Genomic DNA, 24,973 nt, shown 5'->3' with positions numbered 1-24,973 from the left:
GTGAAAGTAAATGACATATAGTTCTTGTAATTTTCTTGGTAAAAGTACATTTTTAATGGGATTTTTTTAAACGTTAAATGTGAAAAAGTAACGGTACGCCTTACGTTACTTCATGCCTGCATAAAATTTGTGACATACTTTTTTATAAATTGCAGGTTGCATTGAGTAGCAAAGGTTTCAAAATATATAATAAGGAACCACCATTTTTCAGACATGCAGTTATCCTTTAGATACAAATAAGTTTTTTGCTTAAAAAGTTTACCACTGTGTTAAAAAAAGATGAGCTGCGGATTTGTGTTCAGTGGCGCCTGAAAATCGCACGAAGAAAAATACTGTTATTAACAATCTGGCAGTTTTAGTTAATGTTCATAGTTATTTTGCCAAATCAAAAGGAACTATTTTTGGTCGTTGTAATTAATAACGTTTCTCGGAAAGCAATAAAGTATGCGCCGGTGTACTTTGAAAGCTTCTCGATGACGTGTAACGTTAAACTGTTAGCAGTTGATATATGTAGGCAACTTATTACGTGCGGGTAATGTACGTAATTACGTAAATTTGTAATTGTAGCTTTTGTAAATGAAATAACAAAAAGGTAAATCTAAATTTTCACAACTATTTTTTTGTGTTGGGGGCGGGGGTAGTTGTTATTGGAAACTTGCAGTGAAATTGCAATTCGTCCCCAAAATTATATTTTTTACAAATTGTTGTTTTTAAAATATGAAAATTATCTTATACGTAAGTAACTTCCAAAAACGAGTGTAATGCATTTTAAATTTCGGTTGGTGGAACTAAGGTTTCTTTTTTGTAACTTCTGACATTGAGACTATGTAAATGACTCACTAAACGAACTGACATAACATCCAGAACAGATACTTCTAATTTACCAACCGGAATTGGACCGTGTTAACTACTTGCACAGACCATTATTTAACAATGTAATTTTGATCCAGTAAATACAGACTGAAGGAATGTTTTATTTCAAAATTGAATGGTTACCGTGAGGTTTGAATGAATTTCAAATTACTTTCCAGAGAAATATGTGACATTTCTTTTTAAAAAATCTTCAGTTTAAGTTCAAGGAACCATCAAATTAGCTTAGGAAGTTATTAATAAAATTTGACTACGTTTTTTCCATTTCCTTTAACTATAAGATAATTCAGCAAGTATAAATTAAGTTCTATTTTTTTCAGTCGAACTCCCGGCAGCCGACAACCATCACCAGCGGAAGAAGAACTTACGAAAAATGGGATATCGCTAGATCCCACAGTTGTTGTTATGAAACCACAGGAACAATTACCGCCACATTTGCAACATCATCATTTACCACCTCATTTGGCACCTCATCTGGGTGTAACATTAACCGAATCTGTTAATCAACAATTTGATCATTTTGAACAACCTCCACCTGCTCCGTACGACCAACAACCTCACCAATACCCACCGCCTCCTCCACAGCAACATCAAGTCGACAGCGCCGTTCTACAGCAACAACAACATAATTTCGATGTACAGGTAGGTTTCGTCTTGTATCTAAGCTCACAAGCAACAATGTGTTTGCGTTAATAAATTTTATAGCAAAACGGGGATGTGGAACTAACAACCGAATAGACCATTAATGCAGAGTTTATTATTATTACTGTTTTAATACATCTGAATCTCAAAGGAAACGTTTCTCTAGCGTAAGCATAAATTGACTAGTGTCTGTCGTTGATCCGTGAGCGAATCTAACTTGGTTCTCTTTATTATAGATGATAGATTATACATAAAATCATTTAAAGTACAAAAAACAAATGAACCAACAACTTACTTTCATTTTCAGGTAATAACAACGTTCACATTCGTTGCTACGGCATCGGCAGTAATATTCATCTGCAATACATTTTTCTTTTTTGTGGTAGTTTGCGAAAATACACGCAAATTTATATCTGGAAACTATATTAAAATATTTCATAGTGTGTAAAATTGTGCAATGATATATGCTTAGTTGTGCACCACTAACAACTCTAGAATTAATGTTGTAAGTGATGTGAATGTGCTGATAAAAAAAATCTCTTAAAGTAGATTTTGTTAAAATATGATACTAAGCAAAAAATAAGGATTTCGTATTGTTTGGCAGAAGGAATTAGTGTTCTTTTTTGTCTAATTATTTTATATTTCACGGTTGAATTGTAATGCATATTTGTTTTCATAAAAAGTCATTTTCCAAGAAAACGCAAAATTTAATAATAACAATTATAAGTATGCAAAAGTGATCACACTAGTAAAAAAAAACACACTGGGTAAAATTAGGGAGAACGAATAAATAAGTATACTATAATTGCCACCAAAAAGCAACACAAGGTAAACTGATTGGAAACGATTATGAGCCCTTTTCTCACTTCTGAACTGCGATTTTCAAGGCATTTAGTTAAAAAATATCGAAATGACGAATGTATATTTTATGTGAACATCAATCATCACCGTTTTGTAAATATTTAAGGCTTTTTTTTTTCATCACTAACATTGTATGTTTTAAACTATTTATTTTTTATCTTCTCAGTTGCCTTTCGTCGCGAAAAAAAATTATTATGACAAGAATAGGATGAAAATATGAAAAACTGAAGAAAATTATTTAAATAAGTATTATGAACACGTCACGTCTCAGTACGGTGTGCGTTGCGTTAGAATGCCGTTTTTTATCTTTTGAAGTTTTTGCAGTCAGTCTTCTCTTTCTCGTCTGTTTGCTCAGCTTAATTTTCCACAAAACCATAAAAAATTAATTCCGATTAATTCCTTGTTATGTCTTTAAGCGTGTGATTTAATCCGTAACATTGTCAAGAATTTAACTTTCACATAAATACACGTACTTGGAGGTACGCATAAGCTGGTTTACGTGAATAAACCTTTGGGCTGTTCATGCTGTCATATTATATAAGACACTGTAAAGATACCAGATTTATTTAAGTGAACAGATACGCTACCAGTGCATGTTACACATCCATAAAATAATTCTGATACGAAGAAGTTGCAGAAAGCAATGAATCATAGATAATATTTATATTATTTTTATCTGTTTTAAACATCTAGGCTATGATCTACCATACGTATTCCTGGGGCGCTCACTTATTTAAAATTGCAGATATATTTTTGTGCTTAACTGTACTACTCACGTTTCGGTTGTCAAAAAACATAGATAAGTCAGTCTTTTGTTTAGTTAATCACGTTTTCGTGCTTTGTTTTTCATTAATACGAATTTAAATATGTAATGCTTAAGTAAATTGTGTTTTTATCACAATTCAGAACTCCATTAAGATTATATAAACATACCAGAGGTAATCAGTGCAAAAATGTTGCGTAAGTAGTATTTAAGTAATATTTAAGTAGCGATTGCTTTGCGGTGCATTGTTGTTTGTTACAATAGAGCGCGCTACGTTGTCTCGTCGGGTTAAAATCTCAAATTTCAGATAGCACGTATAAAATTAATCAAATGAATTTCATAACGGTGTTATCAAGGAAAATGATTATTGAGGTCTATTGCTTTAATTAAGAGACATTCAAATATTACCATGCATAACAATTCCGACGTTGTGCACGATAGAGCGGTAAGAGTATTTTAGTGATACCACGCTACAGAAAAGGGTGATATATTTTAATTGGGACTTTCAAGTAATGAAGTGAAGAGATCCACACGCTATGTCGCGTGCTTTTGCAGTCATAGTCAAACCCCAAAGCTCGCATTAGGTTGAATCGACTGCACCCTTTTCGTCGAAGCCGCACCTACGAGCTTTTTAGATCATGAGGGTGTGTTTCACCCTTCCTGATACGGACACCGTGAACTTTGCTTGAGAGCTTTTTGTTCTGTTTGAGCTTTGTCATGTCATGATTTCATGCGGCGTCGTGAAAAATTAAATGTCAATTTGGCGTTCCGATCACCGTTTTAACCGCGAATTTATTTTATTCTCCTTATTTTAACGTGACTCGATTAATTGTGAATAGAAAGTCACCTAGGCTCTGCACTGTTACGCACCGAGTCTTACGTTTTTAATCAATACGGGCACTTAATTCTGTGCAAAAATAAACGCTATAAAAACAAATAACACGCCGACAATTTTCGTTGTTTGTAGTTTGATAAGTAAGTTAGATAACTAAGCTGAAGTTCTGCATACATTTCAGCCATCATCGTGTTTAGTTGTCATTAATCTGTTCTGAATACAAATACCCTCCTTCATTATTATGAACGAAATGTATGTACACTTCCACAATTGCGATTTATATAATAAAATTGACCTACCGAAGAAAAATTATCTTTCTACTTTGCCAATTACTGATTTATCATTCTATGATCTCATAACACTTTCATCGAGTGTTTAATTTTTTTTAATCTTCGTTGTTTCCATTCCGTATGATAGCTCTTACGAACTGTTTTCTTCATATTCAGAGTTTCCTGAACCGAAACTGTTCGGTTAACGAACCCTACGATCTGCATTGTCTGCGTTCATTTCTTCCAAGGTCTTGTAGATTATTACACGATGTAATTAAGACTGGTAACACATGCGCCTACCAGATGATGTTTATGCTTACGCATGAGTATGTTTGACATTTTGAACAACAGAATAGACAATGCCGTGTTAAGTTCTTCAAATGTTTCTTCGTTCATTGTCGATGATGTAAAATTTGTGGAATTTGTTTTGTTATTTTATTGTTGTAAGGCGCTGTAGCGTTCAGAGATGTAACTTGTGTTTGCAAAAATTTTCTATGCTTCGTATTGTCAAGGAAAAATTAAAGTGAAATTGTAAATTTGGCAGTTACACTTTCTTCCGAGTTAAATTAATGATTGCGTATTTGTGTCATGTATTTTGCGCTTAATGCTTCTCAGTTAATGCTACATATTTAATTTAGAACCAAAAGATTTCTTAATGTCAGTTGAACGTTTCTGTATTACATTAGTATCTCTTTTATGTTATTACAAAATTGCTGACAATAAGAAAATATTACACGCTATAAGTAGTAAGTCGATAAGTATTAATGTTTAACAAAACGGTGTTTTGGAAAATAATAATTTTGTTGATTACAAATTAAGATAATAATATACGCGTGTAATGACCGTTCCGGAAAGGCATTTGTCACTTGCAGGAAGGTAATAATAGCGTGCTAGAAACTGACGGACCTGTACGAGTTTAACTTGTCCCGCAATGCGTATATTTTGGGCATTTTTGTTCGTTTGCAATTTTAAAACTTTCAACAGTTCAACATTGAAGCCACAGTTTACTGAAAATTCCTATCAAAATGCATTTTCAACAAAATCAGTCGGAGCGTTTGAACAACGGAACAGGGCAATCGATTATCCTTTCTAGCAACGTTGAAGCGACCTTACTCACCATTTTAAACGAAATTACATCAATTTTTGTGTGAAAAGTGGAGGAAATGTTGCCTTAGGATCTTTCAGAAAACTGAAATTTTTAAAGTGGCACATAATCTAGACCGAAATAAAATTTAAATGAACACTGACCAGCATCGAATACATTTTTGTGCACAACTAGCAATAAAAAAACTTCTTCATGTCAATATTGATTACTTAAATTGCAATTTTTCGCTGTGACTACCTTTAATGTTTAGAGATTTTCTAAAAAGAATTTAACTTATTTTTTCACACTTCCAAAAGTGCAAATTAAAGCAGCTTGAAACGCCTTTTGTAACTTGTGTAGCAGCTTACTAAAATTTCAATATTGTGGCCTAAAGTACAGTTTCCCGCATTAGATGATCATAACACTGTTAATTAATTGGAATTTTAATGTTAAAGAGATGTGTATTTTTTTTTGTACAGTCGCGGCTAGAAAATCTTTGACATCAATGTCACTCCACTATTACAAAGTGTGAAACACCTTTAAATATTGTAACCTTATAATTTTAGTTTTGTCGTTTTTGATATTGAGAACGTGCTAACACTGCATTCGACGTGACAAATCTTTTAAACTTCGAACGTCAAAATGACAATAGAGCCTAGACTACATTCAAATTTTTGCAATGACAGAAAAATGATGTCCGAAATGATCTGTCCGCTATTACATTCTAAAACTAATACGTATCAAAGAAAGTTGATGTTTGTGATTGACGAAAGATTGGAATTAATTTTTAGTCTGACTACGAGCAAAATTGTAGAATGTCATCAAATTGTTAGTGAGGATGATCAGACAAATTTAGGTTAGTAGTTACCAAAACGAGAGACAGACGGAAACGGGAACCCTCATATTCTTGGAATTATGAAACATCTAGAACACATGAAATTAGCCATTCCTCAAATGGGCACTGTTGCAACACTTCCGACTTTTACTTCCGGGAAGTAAAAATCAAAACTTCTTTAATTTTTTTGTGTGCCAAATTAAAATTCGTACTCACACTTTCTTTGGTCAGGTGGATATTTTCCAAAATATCTTAAAAGTGAGTTTCCTACTAGGTAGGTGGCTAAAACACTTTCGTATTTTAAATTTAGTTCAGTTCAGTGCTTCTTGAGTAGTTGGTTGTATTCACTGCACACAATGACTGCGAGCCTGTTTCTCAAAATGTCCTTTGAAATTAGAAAAGGCGATGTGAAAGTACACAAAAAAAAAGAATTTCACATTTGTAGTAAAACAAAAAATACAGTTGCTCATTGCATTAAAGGTAATCGATTTTAGTACATAAAATAAAAAAAGTAGTACGATTCTGCCAAAAAAAAAGTTAATTTGTAAGGGATCCGGCGTTTACGTGCTTTTTTCAACCAAGTTGAACGAAGTTACACTAATTTGTAAGATTGTTAAGCAAAAAATGTTATTTTCAAGTTCATAAGTGCTATATTTCTTTTAGGTATTTTATTTGATTATTTTGAATCACTTTTTTCAACATTTTGTTAATACATCACCATAAAAAATTTGTCACAATCAACTTTATCAAAAAAATAAATAAATCAATCAAAAGGTAAAAACAATTTTTTTGCGTTTAAAATTTTTTAAATCATGTAATTGCCAAAGCAAATAAGAGAACCCACATTTTGATGTGTAGGATGTTAATGTTCAGTGTAGCTAACTAGAAAACCAAAAAAACTTTAAAATGTTTGATGCACAGGAACTTGTAAATTGTAAATGTTCTATATAGAACGTTATCCAATTTTCATGGTTATTATATTTAATAATAATGTGAACTAATTAAAATGTAAATACATTGTAAATCAAACGTGGGAGAAATTTACTAAAACCGACAAATGAAACATATTTATAGTTGTTAAAATACAATTGATTGATAGCTGGTTTTACACTTCGCAAATTACTGTAGATTCAGTAACGTCATATTAAAAATAAAATATATGTATAACGGGTGTTAATTGAAAAGTCATCAAGTGGGCGTGATTTTTTAATGGAAAAAAAGGTAGTGAAAAACGCAGGTGTTTATTAATTTTTATCTTTATATATGATTGAAAGTGGACACAGAGTTATTGAAAACGTTAATTTTATTATATGAAAAAGTGTACCGCGTTGTTGATAATTTTTAAATCAGATTTAATCATATTTAAAAAAGTTAAAATCAAGTAACTGACTTATTTTCAACCGTATTTTTTTTGGGACTGAATTGTGAAATGTATCTGTTTTTGAAACAAACTGAGAATTGCTAGTGTGAGATATTCGTATTAATTTTTATCATGGATATTATTGATTTTATAAAATTGACGGAAATGGTTTTCAAAGTTCATCTAAACACAGTGAATAAATATTGCACACCTTGGTTTATCTAGCCAGTCAATTTGAGATTATCTAATAATTAAAAAATAAATCGAATTCTGCAGTTTTCCTTTTCTGTAAAGTTGGTAACATTTTTCATAGTCATACTGTTAAGCCGAACGTTACATCTGGCTAATTATTGTTATTTACTCCAAGCGTTTCTAATTATGTACAATTTTTGTTTACTTAATTGAAGTTTTAGATCTGTAAACAGTTTATCATACAATCAAGTAAATTACATCATCTTAACTGACCAATTAAACCATTTCGAATATAATTGACTTAAAAAAGAAGTAATCGTAGCGATTTTATACGAGCACTGTTGAGACGACTGCTAAGTAATTTATTAGTTTTCTTATCACAGTTTTGACTTTTAAGAAGTTTCTGTTAATTTTTCATTTATTTTTATTTATTTAGGGAATTTAGCATTTACATTTGTGGTAAGATAATTTCACATTTTTTTAACTTCTTTTTTCTTTCCATTGTAAGTGCATGTTGGTATTTTTTTCTGAACTAGTAAATGTTTCAGCTATTAAAATTTCGCACAACAACCTAAAATCGACTTGTCTGTTCCGGAGCTGATGATCACCCACCCTAGCTAACGCTGTTTTCTATAAACCATTGTCTTCGACGCCCGTTTTATTATGCAACACACAATACTTTAAGGGGAATAATATAAGCGTTCAATCATAAATCAGTATTTTACTTGGTTTATTTTAAAGTTACGTCATGAGAGCTTTTATTGATACTGACGTTCGTTATTCCTTCCTGATGTGGTTTACAGTTTACACTTTATTTAACATTAAGGTATAACGTTTTGTGGTTATTTCATCGTTTTTGTCTGTTTTGAAAGTTTCAGTTCAAGCATTTTCCAATTTATTTAAATTGGAGAAATCTAAACGATTGAGTTGAGATGATGAGGAAAAAACAGAATTTCAAAAAAGTAAATAGGCTTTTGTAAATCTCTTTTTCTAGATCTTTTTGTTTCACAACACGAGAGCGCAGATGACACGGTATTTGTTGTGTGCAATAGATTTGCGCCAAACACCGCACAAATGGTCAGCAGGTGAAAGGCGTGGTACTGTTCTTGTAGGTCATCTAATTAAGGAAAACTGCTTAAAATGTATAGCTCTAATTTCGATTAGAACGTACGCAATTTTCTTTTCTCGGTCTTTAGAATTCGTATGCTAAAAAAACGTATTTCCTCCCCTAGAAAATTGACATTAAAAAAATTGTTATGTAAGTCACGTTACGCAACGCAAAGAATGGTACCAATTATTGTAGACGGTGCTTTGACCGAGCCACCAAGAACTAACCGTACTCTACTGCACGTTGTCATTATAGACGACACGGCACAGGTAAATCGACTCCCTAGAGTGCGCTGACCGGCTCTCGTCGTGGTCTTCTTCATGTGGTGGGGCGGCAAATGCGCCACCATCACCACCACCACCACCACCACCACCGCCGCCGTCGTCGGCTCGCGATCCGGCAAGCTTTAGTTTTCAGTCAGGCGGACGCAGTAAAGCGTAATCGCGGCGGTGTTCTGCATACCGTGTGCAGACAGACATGACACAACACACCGTTTCTTAGACACACTAATCATGCTATAATTCACTCGGCCAAGATCGTCGAAACGAGAAATCAAAAAACGTTGATGACCGATAAGTCTTTCTTTATGAGTCGTAAAGGCGGCCACGTCCTGAATTTTAAAAGGAAGAAGTGTCTTAACATGTGGCGGTTTACGTACATTGTTGTTTTGAGTTAGAGAAGAGTGCGTGTGTGTTTGTGTATATGGTTTCGTTTGCGCGCGCGTTGTGTGTGCCCAAATATCAAATTTTCGACTTTAAAAAGTCATTAGTTTTAAATAACAACCAGTAATGATAGCAGATGCCTATTTTTGAAACATTAAATTCTTGGTAATCGAGGAAAATGGGTGGCCAAAATTTCTTTTATGGCTCGCTCGAATTGATTTAGTCGGAAAATTAGTGTCATTCAGGTATATTGGATTCATTTTAGAGTAATTTGAACAGTTCTTGGGAAAGATGAATGCTCACAACATCAATTCTAAATTGATCAGTTATTTGTTGGGAAGCAACTTATCTGACATAAAAATGTGGGTGAAAATTTAAGGTGGACACGCATACGTACAAAAAATGTTCACGTGGGTTAATAGTAATCAGTTGGCTCTATGACATTTCATTGTTTTCGTAGTGTGTAAGAAATTACCTCGAGAGCGATAAGACTTCCCAGTTTTCCGAGGAACTGTTTGATTTACTTGCTTTTTTGCCTTTTACAAATCACCAGGTTTGGTAAATATGAACTACAGCGTCTCGAGTTTTAAATAAATATTTAAACCCAAATAATCAGTTCGGTTATCGCACGGGACATCCGTTTTTTACCGCTTTGAGGTTTCTTAAGGAAATACGTGTTATGATACGGGGACTTGTGAAATTTCAGCATCAACTTCCTTTAAGATAGTTGGTTATTATTTTTTTTTTTTTAGATTAATAAGTACTTGGGAGGTCGTGCTTTGTACGCAGGAGTCGTGAGATCGAACATGGGCAAAATTTTGTAATATCCTCTTAAGATTGATGAATGGGACAGTAAGATTTGCTTCGGCTTTCGTTAGACGCATTCTCCTCGAATAACAAAAGAATTGCGTTTCTTTCAGAATGTTTTAAAAGATGTTAAATCAAACTTTTAACTTCACTTATGAGTTCCTTCTATGTTGCATTGTGAAAGTTTAGATATCGAGTTCCTTGTAGGGCTGACCGTGATTTATGTCGAAGTTAGTAAGCTAGGTTTACACTCGAGGTTTCTTTAATTCACTGCTACGTGCTACGGGCTCGTAAATCCAGCAGCGTTTCATGTAATTTATTTCATTTTAGTGCACTATGACCGTGTAAATCCCCAGACTGTGATAGGATGTCAAGTTGAATCCTTCCGTGAAAGATTTGACTCATGAAGTGACCCATCTGTGTATCAAGTGCCCTCTGAGCTAAACAAGTGCCTTCGTACTTTTCCCTGTGGTAGAACCAAAGAGCTTTAGTAAATTTCGCTTGTGATAATGATATAAGTACAACATTCTTAGTGGACCAAATGTGAGCCTTATTTATAAAAATATATCTTCCGCAAATTATTTATACATATCCGTCAAACCAAAGCTTGATTCCGTTTTCTACAACGGTGTTTTATTATTTTGTGATATGTGCTAAGACTGTGTGTACGCGACGTCACTAAACGCGATGGTGGTGCTCCAAGATAGCGGTTCGCCTATACAGGCACCCGCTGCCCTGTTAGATCCTCTGGATTACAGACAAACGCCAACATGTTTGAAGATGCTTCCCAAGAGATACATTAACGTACATCAGTGGCTGGGACCAGTGTGCCCAAAGGATTTGAAAGCCCAGCTTGTAAGTGTCATTCTTTCTCAGGATGAATCAGATAGAACCGTAGTTATAATTTTCTGAAATTACATACGGATGATGCTCTAAAAGGTCAAGGAAATGTTTCAAAGTAGACTTGCAAATTTACATTGCCGCGAAGGATTATGACAACAAACCACTTTTTATGGCAAATTTTTGTACTGACGTATCGAGAAGTTACATTAGGTCATTTTTTGGCCTGGAGGTATTTAGAAGTCGTAATGTAATATCCGACCTTTTATTCTAAAGGTCAATTCGGACGTTTTAACATTTGACGGTTAATAAATAGGGATATCGACAGTGACGACATTTCAACCCTCCGTGAATACACCCTAATAAATGCGCTTTTTTATTATTCGTTAGTTCACTCTGAGTATTCCATGAACCCGTAAAATGTTTGCGTCGGGGCTGTAAACTATGTTATTATACGATATATTTTTCATCCCTGATTATTGCGTATTTAGACGATCTTCTTTTCTCGACCTACTTTATTGTTAGTTTAATAAGAAGCGACAGACGCAAGTATTTTATTTCTGAAAACGTTGAATTATATTTTTAACATCCTATTAAAATTTTATTTTTGTAGAACAGAAGTATTTTTCTCCGCACCTAATTTTAAAGGAAAGGACATTTTATGTAGCCACAAATTGAAATTATTGATATTTAACGATCTACGATAATACAGGAAGAACATTTGAAATTGCAGCTACGCATACATATATTTTATGTGTCGAAGTAAAACTGGTTCTTAGCGATTAAAGGTATTAAATAGCGAGATGCAATCGCCATGTTAAATGTAGAGAGAGAATACATTCCTTTGAAAAATTTATGAAAAATTAAGATGTGAGAAACTTTTTATCGATTTGACACAATAGAGTTTATAGTGGACTTTTAGAAAATAGTGGCTTAATTCTTAATAACAGTGATTAAAGGAAGGGAGCATAGTAAATCACTGAATCGTACTAGTGGAATACAAGCATGCAATGTGGACATACTGCTTTGGAATATTATATGTAATAAATTAAAAATTGCAAATAGTGTTAAAAGATAAAGTGAAGATTTTGCAACAAAATCTAACGTTACAGAACACAAGAAATCAATCGAATTTCATTTAAAATCTTAACAAATCTCGTAAAATCTAATTTTATAAAGGTTAAACGGGCGAACGTTATTTTTGAAGATAAAAATACCTACTTCTAGCATCTAAAAGACGGTGAAAACTGTGAATATTAAATTGAGTGTACTTAAAAATCGTTCGACAATATATTCGTATTCAAAATTGTATCACTCCGTTTTAAAAACTCATGTGACGTCATGGCTCGTTAGTCGGTGACGTCGTACACAATTGAACAAGGTCAACAGAAGCGCAATTAAGAAAGTTAGCCTACTTGTTCCAGAGTTTATAAAATATTATTTTTCACATTTTGTAACTGGACCATTTAAAAAATACTTCCATATTTTTACTAGATTCATATTGAATATGTGCGGAAAAATATGTCATTGAGATCACATGTGTTGTTAAATGTCTGGTTGGCACATATGTTTAACACTGAGTGATAAAAAGTTTTTATATTATCACAGTATGTTCGGAGATGTTTCCATAATGAGCAAGCAGTAGGTTGTTTAAGTAATGAATTTTATGTAAACTAATTTCATTGGTAATGTCGGCTTGTAATTAGCTTACGACACTGTATTTTTAATGCCCTATGAAGTTAATCTCAGTTGATTGTGTTGGGGTCTAGGATTTAATTAGAGTGCCTTTATTCGTCACGATGTTCTGGTGAGAAGGTTAACTGTTCTAATAAAAGTTAAACGATGTTTGGCAATAGGGGTCGATATTGATATGCGGACGTAAATTACCTTATTTAGGAGAATGGAACAGTTAGTAACAATTAATTGGTAACTATTCCAAAGCAATTGACGTTGGTATATAATTTAATGGTGGCACGAATAATACATTCTTCTAGAAGTTACGAGTTAACAGATACTTTATTGAGTTTTTTGTCAGTATCGGAAATAAAACATATAAAAATAATTGTTTATGGACTTGAAGCTAGTTTTAGAAATTACCTGCTTACGAACATATTTTATTCGAAATAATCCACAAGGTTGATGAGTAAAATTTATAACGTTCTTTGCTAGTTTGGTGAGAGGAGTAAATAATTAATGTAAGTGGAATTCGTGTTAGCGTCGCCAAGAGAAGATCATGTGAACTACATTTGACGCATTTAATAGTCGCAGTTGACGGTGAATCTTCTTGCTACATGTGCAGATGAACTATTGACTCTAACGTAGAAATGATTTAAACCTATTTCATATCTGGCGCTGCCACCATATTTCATTTTGTTGGTGAAACCAGGTGGCGACCAAAGATTTCCTCAATTCACGTCGGATGTTTATCAGATATATTGTAGCAATTTCGTAATCTTAATTTATCGAATGTGCTTTAAGATTTATTGTGATTTATGTGATATTCTACACGATTACCGACATCTGTTAATGTTTGAAAATAATTATCCATGTAAGCGGCTTGGCAAATCACATAACAAATTGTTGTAATATCAATAATTGTGATAATAACAGTATTCTGATGTCGGACAAACACACGCTCTTCGAACCGGTATTCTCCCATATGAGGAGATGGTTAACGGAACTTCGCTTATATTGGGGCTAGCTACGTTGCCTGTGGCATAAACTGTCGACCTTTCTTTTTCCTTCAGCATTTACTGTTAATGCAGATGTTTCACCGACTTTCTTATTAGTTCTATCTCCCTCACCATCACCCATTTTTTGTTTATTTTTTTTCCTAATGGGCTTTTCTTTTGTATCTTTTACGTCGGTGAAAACACACCAGTTTAAAATGATGTCGTAGAATGGTTATGTTCCTGGCCCAGATTTATTTATTGCTGTAAGGAAAGGACTATAGTATCTAGTTATTAGATAAGTAGAAGTCTACTTTCCTATAGTCAATTATTATGGCAAAACCTTTCCTAAAAAATAATTTGATTATAGCCACTTTTATATTGCTTTTTTTTTTCCTGGTAGGTTTTTTTGGCTCATTAATATTGGCGTTGGTATTTGCATAATAATGTTAATTTCTCGTACAAGGAACTATTTTACATCTTTAAGAATAAAACCTTATCGATTGAATCGTATTTCTATTAAATTATTTATTTTGGCTCTAAATCTGATCGAACCAACCCCTCTCTACTTCACATGTGTGAAGTGTGGTCTTTATGAAAATTTTACATGTTGACTTCTACATTTGGATATTTAATCCAGTTTTGATGCTTCCAATCAATATAGTTGATGCTTTTATATAGTAGGAACTGCTCGTAGTAAATGTGTTGTGTTATTAAAGGTATTTGCTTTAGCGTCTCATCCATTATGTCGCAGCGGTGGCTTCGGGTGTGCCTCTCGTTAATATTTCGTGGACGCGCCTATCAGCCCCTCCTAGATACATTGAGCGCTGTTTTAACACGCTATCACTTGGACTCAAATATTTGTATAAATTGTGTAAAAATAGTTATTGATTTTGATGAAGTTATTTGCATTCTGAAAAAAGCTTTAAATTCATTTACAGTACACTTATATTCAGAAAACTTCTGATCTACGATGATACATATTACGAAGAGTGAAAACTGGATATAATCTAGTTAGTAAGTCTGTTGCATTTTTTGAAAACAGACCTTAGACTCTAGGATGACGATCATAGTTACGCACTAAAAATGGATGTGATCGTTTGATTTATAAGCATTACTAATGCCAACACAACATTTGTTACGCTTAGGAAATAGAACCTAACTATTTTGGTCTAGAGTATTTGAGAATAATACTCTGATATGAATCGACTTTGTTCAGAACGCTCAACTGAAATAAAATGTTTAATACGACAAATTGATTTCGTCTCTTTTATGCCGAAGTAAAGAGAAAATTACAAGTAATTTTGTATGTAAATTTACTGTAAGAAATACTTTTGGAATTACAGAAGAGTTACGTGGTGTTTTTTATTCATCATTCATGATTTCAGTTTCACGGCCAAAATAACATTCTTAATGCGACGACCTTCGACTTCAGCAAATCAAATAATAAACGAAAATCTGACGTTTTTGAAATTCTAGTGAAGAATGTATAAACGTAGGTGTTTTTATGGATTAGACATTTATTTACCTGTTGACGAAAACGATACCAACGATTTATTCAACAAATCTGGACCTGACTAACCATAATTTCACACTCCAAATGAATTTTCGTTCTAAATGAAAACCTGTAGTTTAGAAACGTTGTGCAGTTTTTACATTGATCAAAATACGTGAACATGAGGGAAGGTAACGTCAACTCACGTGTTATTGTGTGGAGTTCAGAAATCAATAAATTACTGACATGTCTGTGATGTCATCAATCGTCAGGTAAATATTGACTACGACTAGTGACACTTTACGTGATTGGCCGTTCTATTTCAGTCTGTTTATTGAGAGGTATAAGTCTGCGACAAATTTGCGAACACAAGAGACCCTTTTCTGTCGTGATCTATTATTGTCTGTTGGTTACATGCTAGAGATTAGATCGACTTCACTTCTATGCAAAGTACCACAAAACAAACTGGAAACGGTAAAAAATTATAACGCCGAAGTCTATTTTTAGGAAAGAGGAAAACAAATTCTGCACGAAATTTGAGGGTAAGGACCGTCATGTACGGAATAACAAACGTGGGTTTGAAAATTAATACTACAAAGTTTCGTTGGTTTATGATGGATAAACAGAGAACAGTTTTTGCTTGATATTATTTTCGGAATTATTTAAGTGTCCTTTTTTGTCGAGGTTTCGTTTTCAAAGAACGCGACATTGTTTTTTCGGTGTATACAGTTCACTGGCTATAAGGCACAGTTAAGTCATCTGACAGCGTTCAGAAGAATCACCTTTATTGAGTTACCATTGTTGGAGCTGGAAATTGAATTTTCATGTGACTAACGGCTTGCACCATTGGCCATGTGTTCACTCTGTGTTAATCAAAAAGTAAATATTTACAATGGTACTGGTATTGGTGATAACCGATAATACACGTTCCTGTGCAAATAATAAAGCTGATACCTACTTCAATCAACCAATAAAAAAATCTCTCGAGTTTTATTACTATGAAACATATTGAAGTGTTTGTTGTAAAAGCTTCTGTCTGTTCCTACTGCACCGTCGTTATTTATTGCAAAATATAAAACACAAAATTGAATTTTTTTGATATATACATACTTTATGGGAAAAATACGAGAAAAATATTTCAGAATAGTACAAGAAAAATATAATTACACGTATTTAAGACAGATCCGATCACAACACGAACGATAATTAGATACTTGTGTTTTAAAAATATTTTCATACTCGTTGAGCAGCATAAACATTATTTAAACAGTAATTTCTTTTTATTATGAGTAACCTATGGTTTGTAAGGTATTCTGTCGACATTATCACGTTGTAAGTATTGTAGTATGTAATAATACCTTCATAACACAGTAACACACTTTACTACAATGGCTATTGGTGGCAACGTGTCTAATTCTAGTGGACTGAGTTGATGTTATATACAAAGAGGGTTGAAAAGAGACATCATATTTAAATAAATTTCTAGGTATTTGTTTCAGTCATTCTTTTGTGCAATGATCGAAACTTCCTCTACTCAGTGTGTTTACAGTGTAAAGATAAGCACTCGAAATACCAGTTGTAATCTGTCAATCTCGTTCATAAGGTAAAAATTTCAATGCCAAGGTGAACATCTTATTTCCTCATGTGGTTCGCCATTGTTGAAATTCATTCTTATTACTCTGAAAGATATCTAACTTGTACGTACTATTTAATAAAATATACATTGTCTTTGAAATGATGTAGTGCCCCAGAAGGTGTTTACTTATTATGTCAGATATTACAGCGTAGGATAACTTAGTAGTATGTTAATTGAAACTTCGCAACCTCATTTAAATAATGAAACTGTTTGCGTAACTATTGAACAATGAAAAGGGTGGTATGTGTATTTCAACAAAATTATAGCCTTAACACGTCAATTGTTTCATTACAAACAAAGTTTAAAAGTTAAGTGTGAGTTTACTGGAAAATGCATGAAGGTACTACGAATATGTAAAGTTATTTAATAATTTTTGGAGCTGTCAACATCTTTGTGGTAGGGATAAAAAATTAATTTCCATAGTGCAGTGTAATACTAATTAACAATTTAGTTTTTTCCCAAAATTGCAGAAAAATTAGTTTCTAAGATATTGAAAATATAGGTGTACGCACTAATACTGAAAGATAATCAATACCCATCGTCAGAACATACTGTTTAATTTTGACATCATCAATTTCCTGAGGGTTGCGAATTAACCTATCAGTTAATATTGGTAGCAGAACAATTTTTTTTTTAATGTACAGATAAAGTGTAAACTTTGACTGCATCGATTGTTAAGTTTTTAGGGAAGATGAATAACCAAGTGTTGGTTAGTGTTTGACCGTCTTTCTGATTATGTTGAAGTACATTCACAATTTCAAAATAATCGATCACTCAGTTTTGGAGAGTAATTGTTCAAAATATTTCGAATAAACAAGAAATACGATTACAAACAATTGAACATGAAACACCATGTACGAATATAAATTGTGTCGTTACTATTAAGAACGATTTGTTTCTACATATATTAAAGAAGCCTATGACATGTTGTTAATATGTATTTGTATCTCTGACTTAATAATTATATGTCATAACATTAACTCTGCGTTTAGAGGTCGTTCGATGTTACTTAGAAAATAGAGTCATCTTAAAAAAAATGATGTGTTACTCGGGTAACCTACTCGGATGTTGAACATGATGACGTTCGTTTAAAATGTGAAAATCGAGCAACTGATCTGTGACGGTGAATAAATTGGTAGATATTAATCAGGCAATTATCTCATCAGTAAATTAGATTGGCGGACGGATGTAAGTAAAAGTTGATCTCTTACAAAAAAAAAAGGTGCTCAAAAAACATTCATTTTATGTTTTAACTTACTTATTTTCTTTCGTATGTGTCCAAAATTACGTCTTCGACTTAAAAAAGTTCAATGCCCCTCTAGCTTCAACAAATTATTCTATTGTTCATCGTTCCGCTTCTTGAATACTTACTTTGCCCATTTTTAATTTTACCTCAAAACTTTTGCCATTGAGTAATGATGGTTAAATTCGTCACGAGAATTTGTTAAATCAGTAAATCGTATCGACGTTATTTAACAAAAAAAATTGTACGCATGCTTGACGTTAATGTTACATCGTGAAATTCTCAAAGACCGTTTTCTCGCAAAGTGGAGCAACTCACGAAGAAATAACGGACCCAGGTCATTACCATCGTATAATACTATTCTTTGTTTGGTTATTCCTCTGGTTATTCGTCGTGAGTTCAATCAAGTTCATCGCTGTTATTACGAAGTTTCTACCCCTGACATAATTTTATTTAAAACATGATACTTTTTGTTTTTAAAATTGTCTCATTCTGGAGCTCTATTCTACATTCTATTAATAGAACATTTGTGTTAACTGTGAAGTTGCAAATTTATCACAGATTGTTTAAAGTGACTTCAAAGATTTCACGACACACCTAATAATAGCTTCGTGTTGGAAAAGCAGTCAAGAGTTGTGTTCCGCATAGATGTGTTTGATGATTAGGGATCCTCAAAATCTGCATGAAGAAACTCCACTGCTTTTTACGTAAACACATTTATCAAGTTTCAGTCTTTGAAGTTGCATTAAGTACTTATTGCAAACGAATATTCCCCAAAATTTAACTTATATTACTTATATGAACAAAACTTGCAATTAAGGTCAATTAGGTAGGTCTTGAGTTCTAGATAATCCAAATTCGTGAAGAACTTGAAACGGTGGACACGAATTGTCTTAGGAAAACGTACAGTAGAGATTGGATAATTTAAATCTCCTAAATTTGCAATAGTTGAAAGTAATAAAAGTTTGAAATAATAACCGCTTTGCAATACCCATTCAAGGTTTTTAATGTCAAGTTTAAATCGCGGTTGTATTATACAATAACTTTACCAATTTACGTGAACAAGGTTACTTTTTAGACAATTCGTTTTTAAAACGATTTGCTTGGAGTTAATAAGAAAGAAAGTTCCTTTTTAATCATGAGGCAAGGCGAGTTAAAAGTAGATGTCGGCGAATTTAGAAGATTTGTTTTTCTTAAAAACATTGCAAAGTATCAAATATAAATGACTGTTACGTAAAATTCAACACTTATACCACAAAAACTTTACAAGACGGGATATACTGATGTATAAAATATGATCTTGGAGTTTCTTTTATAATGTCGGACACACTTGAACATTATTAAAATGTTAATATAATTTAATGGTTAATGCACACAAGCTAGCATGATTTCTTATTATATAAGTCAGTTTTTTATATAACAGTTTTCGAAATAACGATACAGATTAATATTATTAACCCTTTAATTGAGTGGCTGAGAGAAAAAAACATGCTTGTTCAAAAAACTTTCGTAAATATTTAGACTAGGTTTTCATCAGTTCTACCAAAAAGAAAGTTACACAGTTCTCCAAATTTTAGTAATGCAGACACTGACATGGTAAGAGGGTGGTTAATTGTTATGTTTTCACAATTGTAGTATCAAAAACCGTGAACTATACGAGGTTGTTTCAGTTAAGAAAGTCCCGTTATTACAATTTAATTAATAATAGGCCTTGAAAAAAATCCGAGCCTACTAGATTTATATGTGTGTGTTGTTAGTTGTGGATACTATGCTACATTTTTGTGTAAATACAAAAAAAAAATACACATCGTCCGGTAACAACATTTACATAACACAGTAACATTTAGTTAAAATTACAAGACTAACATTTCTCGAAATTACTGTGATTCAATTATCAGATTAAGTATAATGTTGATAAACATAAAAATCGCTTTCATAATGGATAAAATGTTTTATAAATTTGTGACATACATAGATGTACAAACGATGAAAAAATTGAAACATTGGTGTAATTTGTATATATAACATAAATTTTTGATAAACGGTAGGTGAATGTGTGTAACGCTGGATTACCAGTTGCTACAAATACATCAATAAAATATATTTATTTAATAATAAAAAAAAAAAACATCACAGTCTGCATCTGAAAAGCAAAAAGTTGATATTTATAACTTAAATCTATTAGAGATAGAATTGGTTAATCAACGCTCAATAATGCCACTTTTTTCTAATTTTAACGACTTCATTATTTTTATGGTTTTCAAGATCCCAGTAGCGAGACAATAAAAATTTATCACCCTTTGTAGTACGAAAAGAAATACAGCCACCGTCCAGACATGCAGTGGTATAAAAAATAGACAAAAGACTAGTACTGAGTGCGTATTTTATCCTGAAAACAACGGAAAAATCGGCATTTTTTTTAGCAAAACGAAAAAGTTTACTGCCAACTAACTGTCCATACCAACCACCCATTAGTCGACTGGTGGTTAACCGTAGTCCCATCAAAGCTTGCCGCTTTTCTCATTTATCTGCAACCGGGGTGAACAAGTGGGCGTTTGTTTTTGTTTTTAAATAAGAATGCAATTGTCAGTTACATTATAGCTCATGAATATGTTTATGAAAATTAGCATGGATCTAGTTGGAACTTTCTAATTTCGTTGTATGTACAATTACACTGGGTACTTACATGGTGTGTTAATTTGTTCATTCGGACATTTTGCCATCGTAATAGAGTGTGTTTTACTTTCCTTTAGTATTGAGCGTACTCATGAGTACGCTTTCTAGATCACTCAGCAAATTTTAATTTACAAAATTATATAGTATTCTTTTGCATAAAATTCATTATACCACATCCCTTTAACATATGACATAGATTTTATTTAAATTTTTAGAAACTGCTGTGCAAAAAAACGGTACATTTTTTATAATTCAACGCCCACCGCGTATTGGCTTGTAAAATACGGAAGTTTGATTCGCCAGTGGACATTTTAGAGGTAACCGCATTTCGACACCTCGAAAAAATACTTTAAAAAAGTAGTGTTCTGCTTTATTAAGTTTATATTTTTCTACAATAAAGCAGTTTCTTCAGTTTGCACCGTACTGGCTGCAGTTTTCAACTGTGAACACTTCAAGTTTTATTGATTTTAGATGTAAGTTGAATAGAACACGAATAGGAAAAGTAATAATAAGTCTTTGTTGGGAAATATGCGAAAAAAAGTTTATTTAGAGAGATTTACGTCATTTTGTGGATTTCCGTCTCCGTTTTAAAGGTGGCGAAGCGATAAGTTTGCCATGTTTGTACCTTATATTTTAAGTAAAACATAATAAAACGTCTGTAGCAGAGTAATGTTAAATAAATCGAGAAATTACAAAAAAGTAACATGACAATGTGTGCTATTGACTTTCTGGGAGTAGGTGGTATCACCCAAGTAAACGAAGCCTTGCATATTTACAGTAGCAGCAACCGAAACTAGCTTTAGACTCGCTTCGGGGTTAAATTTGAAACTTAACAGGGGCGCCATTGTTCTGATCCATAATCACTCCTTGCAAGTTGTAATGAACTATAAATTATTTCCTTTCAATTTAAACTGAACTTCCATTAAGTGACTTTTGTATGCATATAATTATTGCGTAATAGCTGATTAGGTTTCGAGTGTCTTTTAACTTGGTCATTCTAGAATGGTAATTTAGGCCCCGAAGTCATTGCTCTGTGCCGGTTGATGAGGAAGCATTTCTTTGCGGCCACGATACCGTTATAACGAACTAATACACTTGTAGGTACGGATTGTCTGTGTAATTCTTGTTTACCTTACACATTTCTTCTGCCTTGCGAGTTGGAATAAATATGTCAGGCGAATGAACTTTCCGTGATTTATTGGACGGTGTTGAATTTTTTTTTTCGACTCAAGTGAATTTACATTGTTTTAATGCTGGTTCGATATAGAAGCTTGAGGCAGGCATACATTTGAAGACACTAAACTTATTGATCCAGTTTATTTTTTGATCTTTTGACGAGCATTGTCTTGCAGTCGCCATTGCAGTTACGTGATCAATTATGAAAACAGTTCATTTAAATCGACACGTAATCAAAATAAGTAATGTGCGAAGTTATTTATGCGCAAAATGGACATAACGCACGCACTGTAACAGTTTGAATTATTTAGTTTCTAATTTTGTATATTGTAGAATGTTCTTGTAACTGATACATAAACTATAAGAAACTAACACTGTTTACTGTTCCTCAGAGTTAATTAAATATGGAACATCAAGATAAACTCGAGAAGTTCCGTTAATTTTTAATAATCAACATTCGCATGATTACATCTAATTCCATCGCTACGGTGCCCAACATAGACGTTTATTTCCTTAAAACAACTAAGTATATATGTAGATAAAAAGTATATGATGTATAGATAAAGTACATGCGTAATTGAGTCCATTATTTTCGTATTTGTTTAAAGGTAGTAGCAGTTACGAGATTATTCATTATAAATCGACATGTGTACGTACATCAAAATGTGGGTTTATAATATAATGTCACAAAAAGTTTATTTTTACCGCTTCGACTACAAGGTAATGTTGCAACCTCTTACGCAGACATTTGTTAGCGTTCAAAGTAAAATTCCACCTTATTTGTCTGAAAATGCGACTGTTAAAAAAATTGCAGTACTACAGACAAAGAATCAGAAGTGGAAAATTATAAGATTTACACTCAAATCATTGAAGTGAATTATGTCTACTCCGTCCTTGTTTTGCTATATCATAAATATACTTTTTTTATTTTGTGGCAAGTTGACCTTTTAAAGTACGAAAGTACCAATTTTGTGCAAGATGAATAGCATATTTATTTGCTTTTTTTTGTAGCAACTCTTCCGATCTCAACAAACACAGGCCGCTACTCCGAGTGCTGCACAGTTACAGTTATTGCAGCAACAACAGCAGCAGTATCTGGCTCAACAACAGCAGGCAGCATTTCCTCAACCTCCGTATGTTTTGAACCACCAGCAGGAACCTTCCTACCTCATTACCGCCGGTGTTCCGCAATATTATGGTGTTGGACCGTGGGTGTATCCAGCACCGGCAAATTTAATTCAACAAGGAGCCAGTAATGGAGCCAGAAGACCTCTTACTCCAAATGGCACAGCTGAAGCACAACAACAAGTACAAGTAAGCTACATGTAGTTTTTTTACTCGCTCTCATGTGTATTTTAGTTATTGATCAGTTAAGGAAACGGTGTTATTTATACTGCATAACGGTTTCAACGTTGAATTTCTTGTTTTTGGGACAGCCCGTTATATTGATGATACCTTACGCATGCTGACGATGAATTTAAGGAATACGTATATGAATACGACACGTCTTTGATGCAAAATTTTCGAGTTGTAAATTAGAAGAATGGGACGATTGTGAGGTTATTTTTGCGCGTTTTGTATTCGGGGAATCAAGGTGTGTAGTCAGAACGCGAGAATAAACGACGCTGTCATATTTTATCGCGGGATATTGTTGGTATGTCTTCGAGAAGATACAAAGCTTTTATTGTATATTTTTCGAATGGGAATATAGAAGATATTCTTCTGCAGACTTATTTCACATACATACGCATGTTTATATGATGTAAATATTTTTTTAATTAGTTTCTATAGTTTTTTGTAGCGATTTGACAAAATTCTTTATAAAGTTGTATTTTTGGTTAGATGGTGTTATTTTGAAACTAGAAATTATATTACACAAAATGGACCTTTAAATAAGGAGGCCAAGAATCCGCATCCGATCACTTTATGATGTATTTAAGTACGTTTTGCTATATAACCGATAATATTTTTATTTTACGCGTTCTCAAGAGACAGTTGCTGCTAACAGTAAACATCTTTAAATAATGATCTCATCATACATTCTTTTTTTTATATATTTGACAGACGTTTTTCTACGAGAACATTTTATTTGTGTACTCGATATAACTTGAAAATACTTGTTCAAGTCGCACAAATGTTGCTTCCTCGTTTATAAATTAAAACAGCATTCATGCAGTTTTTATTTAAGATACAAGTAAAGTAATGAATAGGTTTTACATAAGCATAGTATAATCCACGCATTAAGGAAGCGCTGCAACAAACCACCGTACTGCCTTTCCGTTGGTCTAGATTTTCGCTGAACTCGCATTAGCGTCACAAATCGTTTAATTGTGTATCTATTTCTTGATCCTATTACACGGAATGAATTGAAGAATGTTTTTCTAAGCTTTATACTTGATATTTACCTGTGTACGCGTTAATTTTATGCCTGACCAAATAGCTGCAGTTTCATTACTATAAAAGGGATGTAATCGTTACTTTCTATAGTGAGTGGACGAAATTATCTACTTTTTTCAATATGTTGGGCATTCTAATAAAAATAAATTGAAACTAGCCGATCAATATTTTGGAATTAATAAGACGATACTGTTGAAAGAGTTAGATCGTCACTCAAGTACATAACTATCGATATTTACTATATGACAGGGGATACAGTTCCTAGAACATTTTGTAATGTACAGATAAAGGGATCAATTCATATTGTGTGACAAGTATGCTTCACTTATTTGATCGGATTTTCCTTTATTGTGGTATCAGATCAGTACGCCAAGGTTATACTGAATAAAAATATTTTTATATTATTACAGTTTTTAAGCATAGGATCGTAACTTAGTAACTTGGTGTCATTTCCGCTGAGTCATTATGAATCGTTACTTATTGCAAACATTGTTGAGGTTTTGTGATTAAATTCTGGTAATACACTGTTCGTAGAAACACACAAATGTTGCAG

At 33.0% G+C, this 24,973-nt stretch overlaps 1 protein-coding gene across 6 annotated transcripts in view; it reads left to right on the top strand.

Annotated features, from left to right (window-relative positions):
• LOC135122482 (maternal protein pumilio-like) overlaps positions 1-24,973 on the top strand; it is an 80,237-nt gene that overhangs the window by 42,965 nt on the left and 12,299 nt on the right. For all 6 annotated transcript variants that reach the window (XM_064046682.1, XM_064046681.1, XM_064046680.1 and 3 more), the window contains 2 exons: positions 1,191-1,512; positions 23,035-23,337. In XM_064046682.1, coding sequence (XP_063902752.1) covers positions 1,191-1,512; positions 23,035-23,337 — 625 coding nt within the window. The remainder of the gene's footprint in view (positions 1-1,190; positions 1,513-23,034; positions 23,338-24,973) is intronic.

The sequence above is a fragment of the Zophobas morio genome, unplaced genomic scaffold (assembly GCF_036711695.1).
Source record: "Zophobas morio isolate AGI-343-1 ecotype UQ-CSIRO unplaced genomic scaffold, CSIRO_AGI_Zmor_V1 ptg000005l, whole genome shotgun sequence".
Classification (NCBI taxonomy): domain Eukaryota; kingdom Metazoa; phylum Arthropoda; class Insecta; order Coleoptera; family Tenebrionidae; genus Zophobas; species Zophobas morio.
The sequence above is the reverse complement of the archived record's forward strand: the minus strand, read 5'-3'. Positions and strand labels throughout refer to the sequence as shown.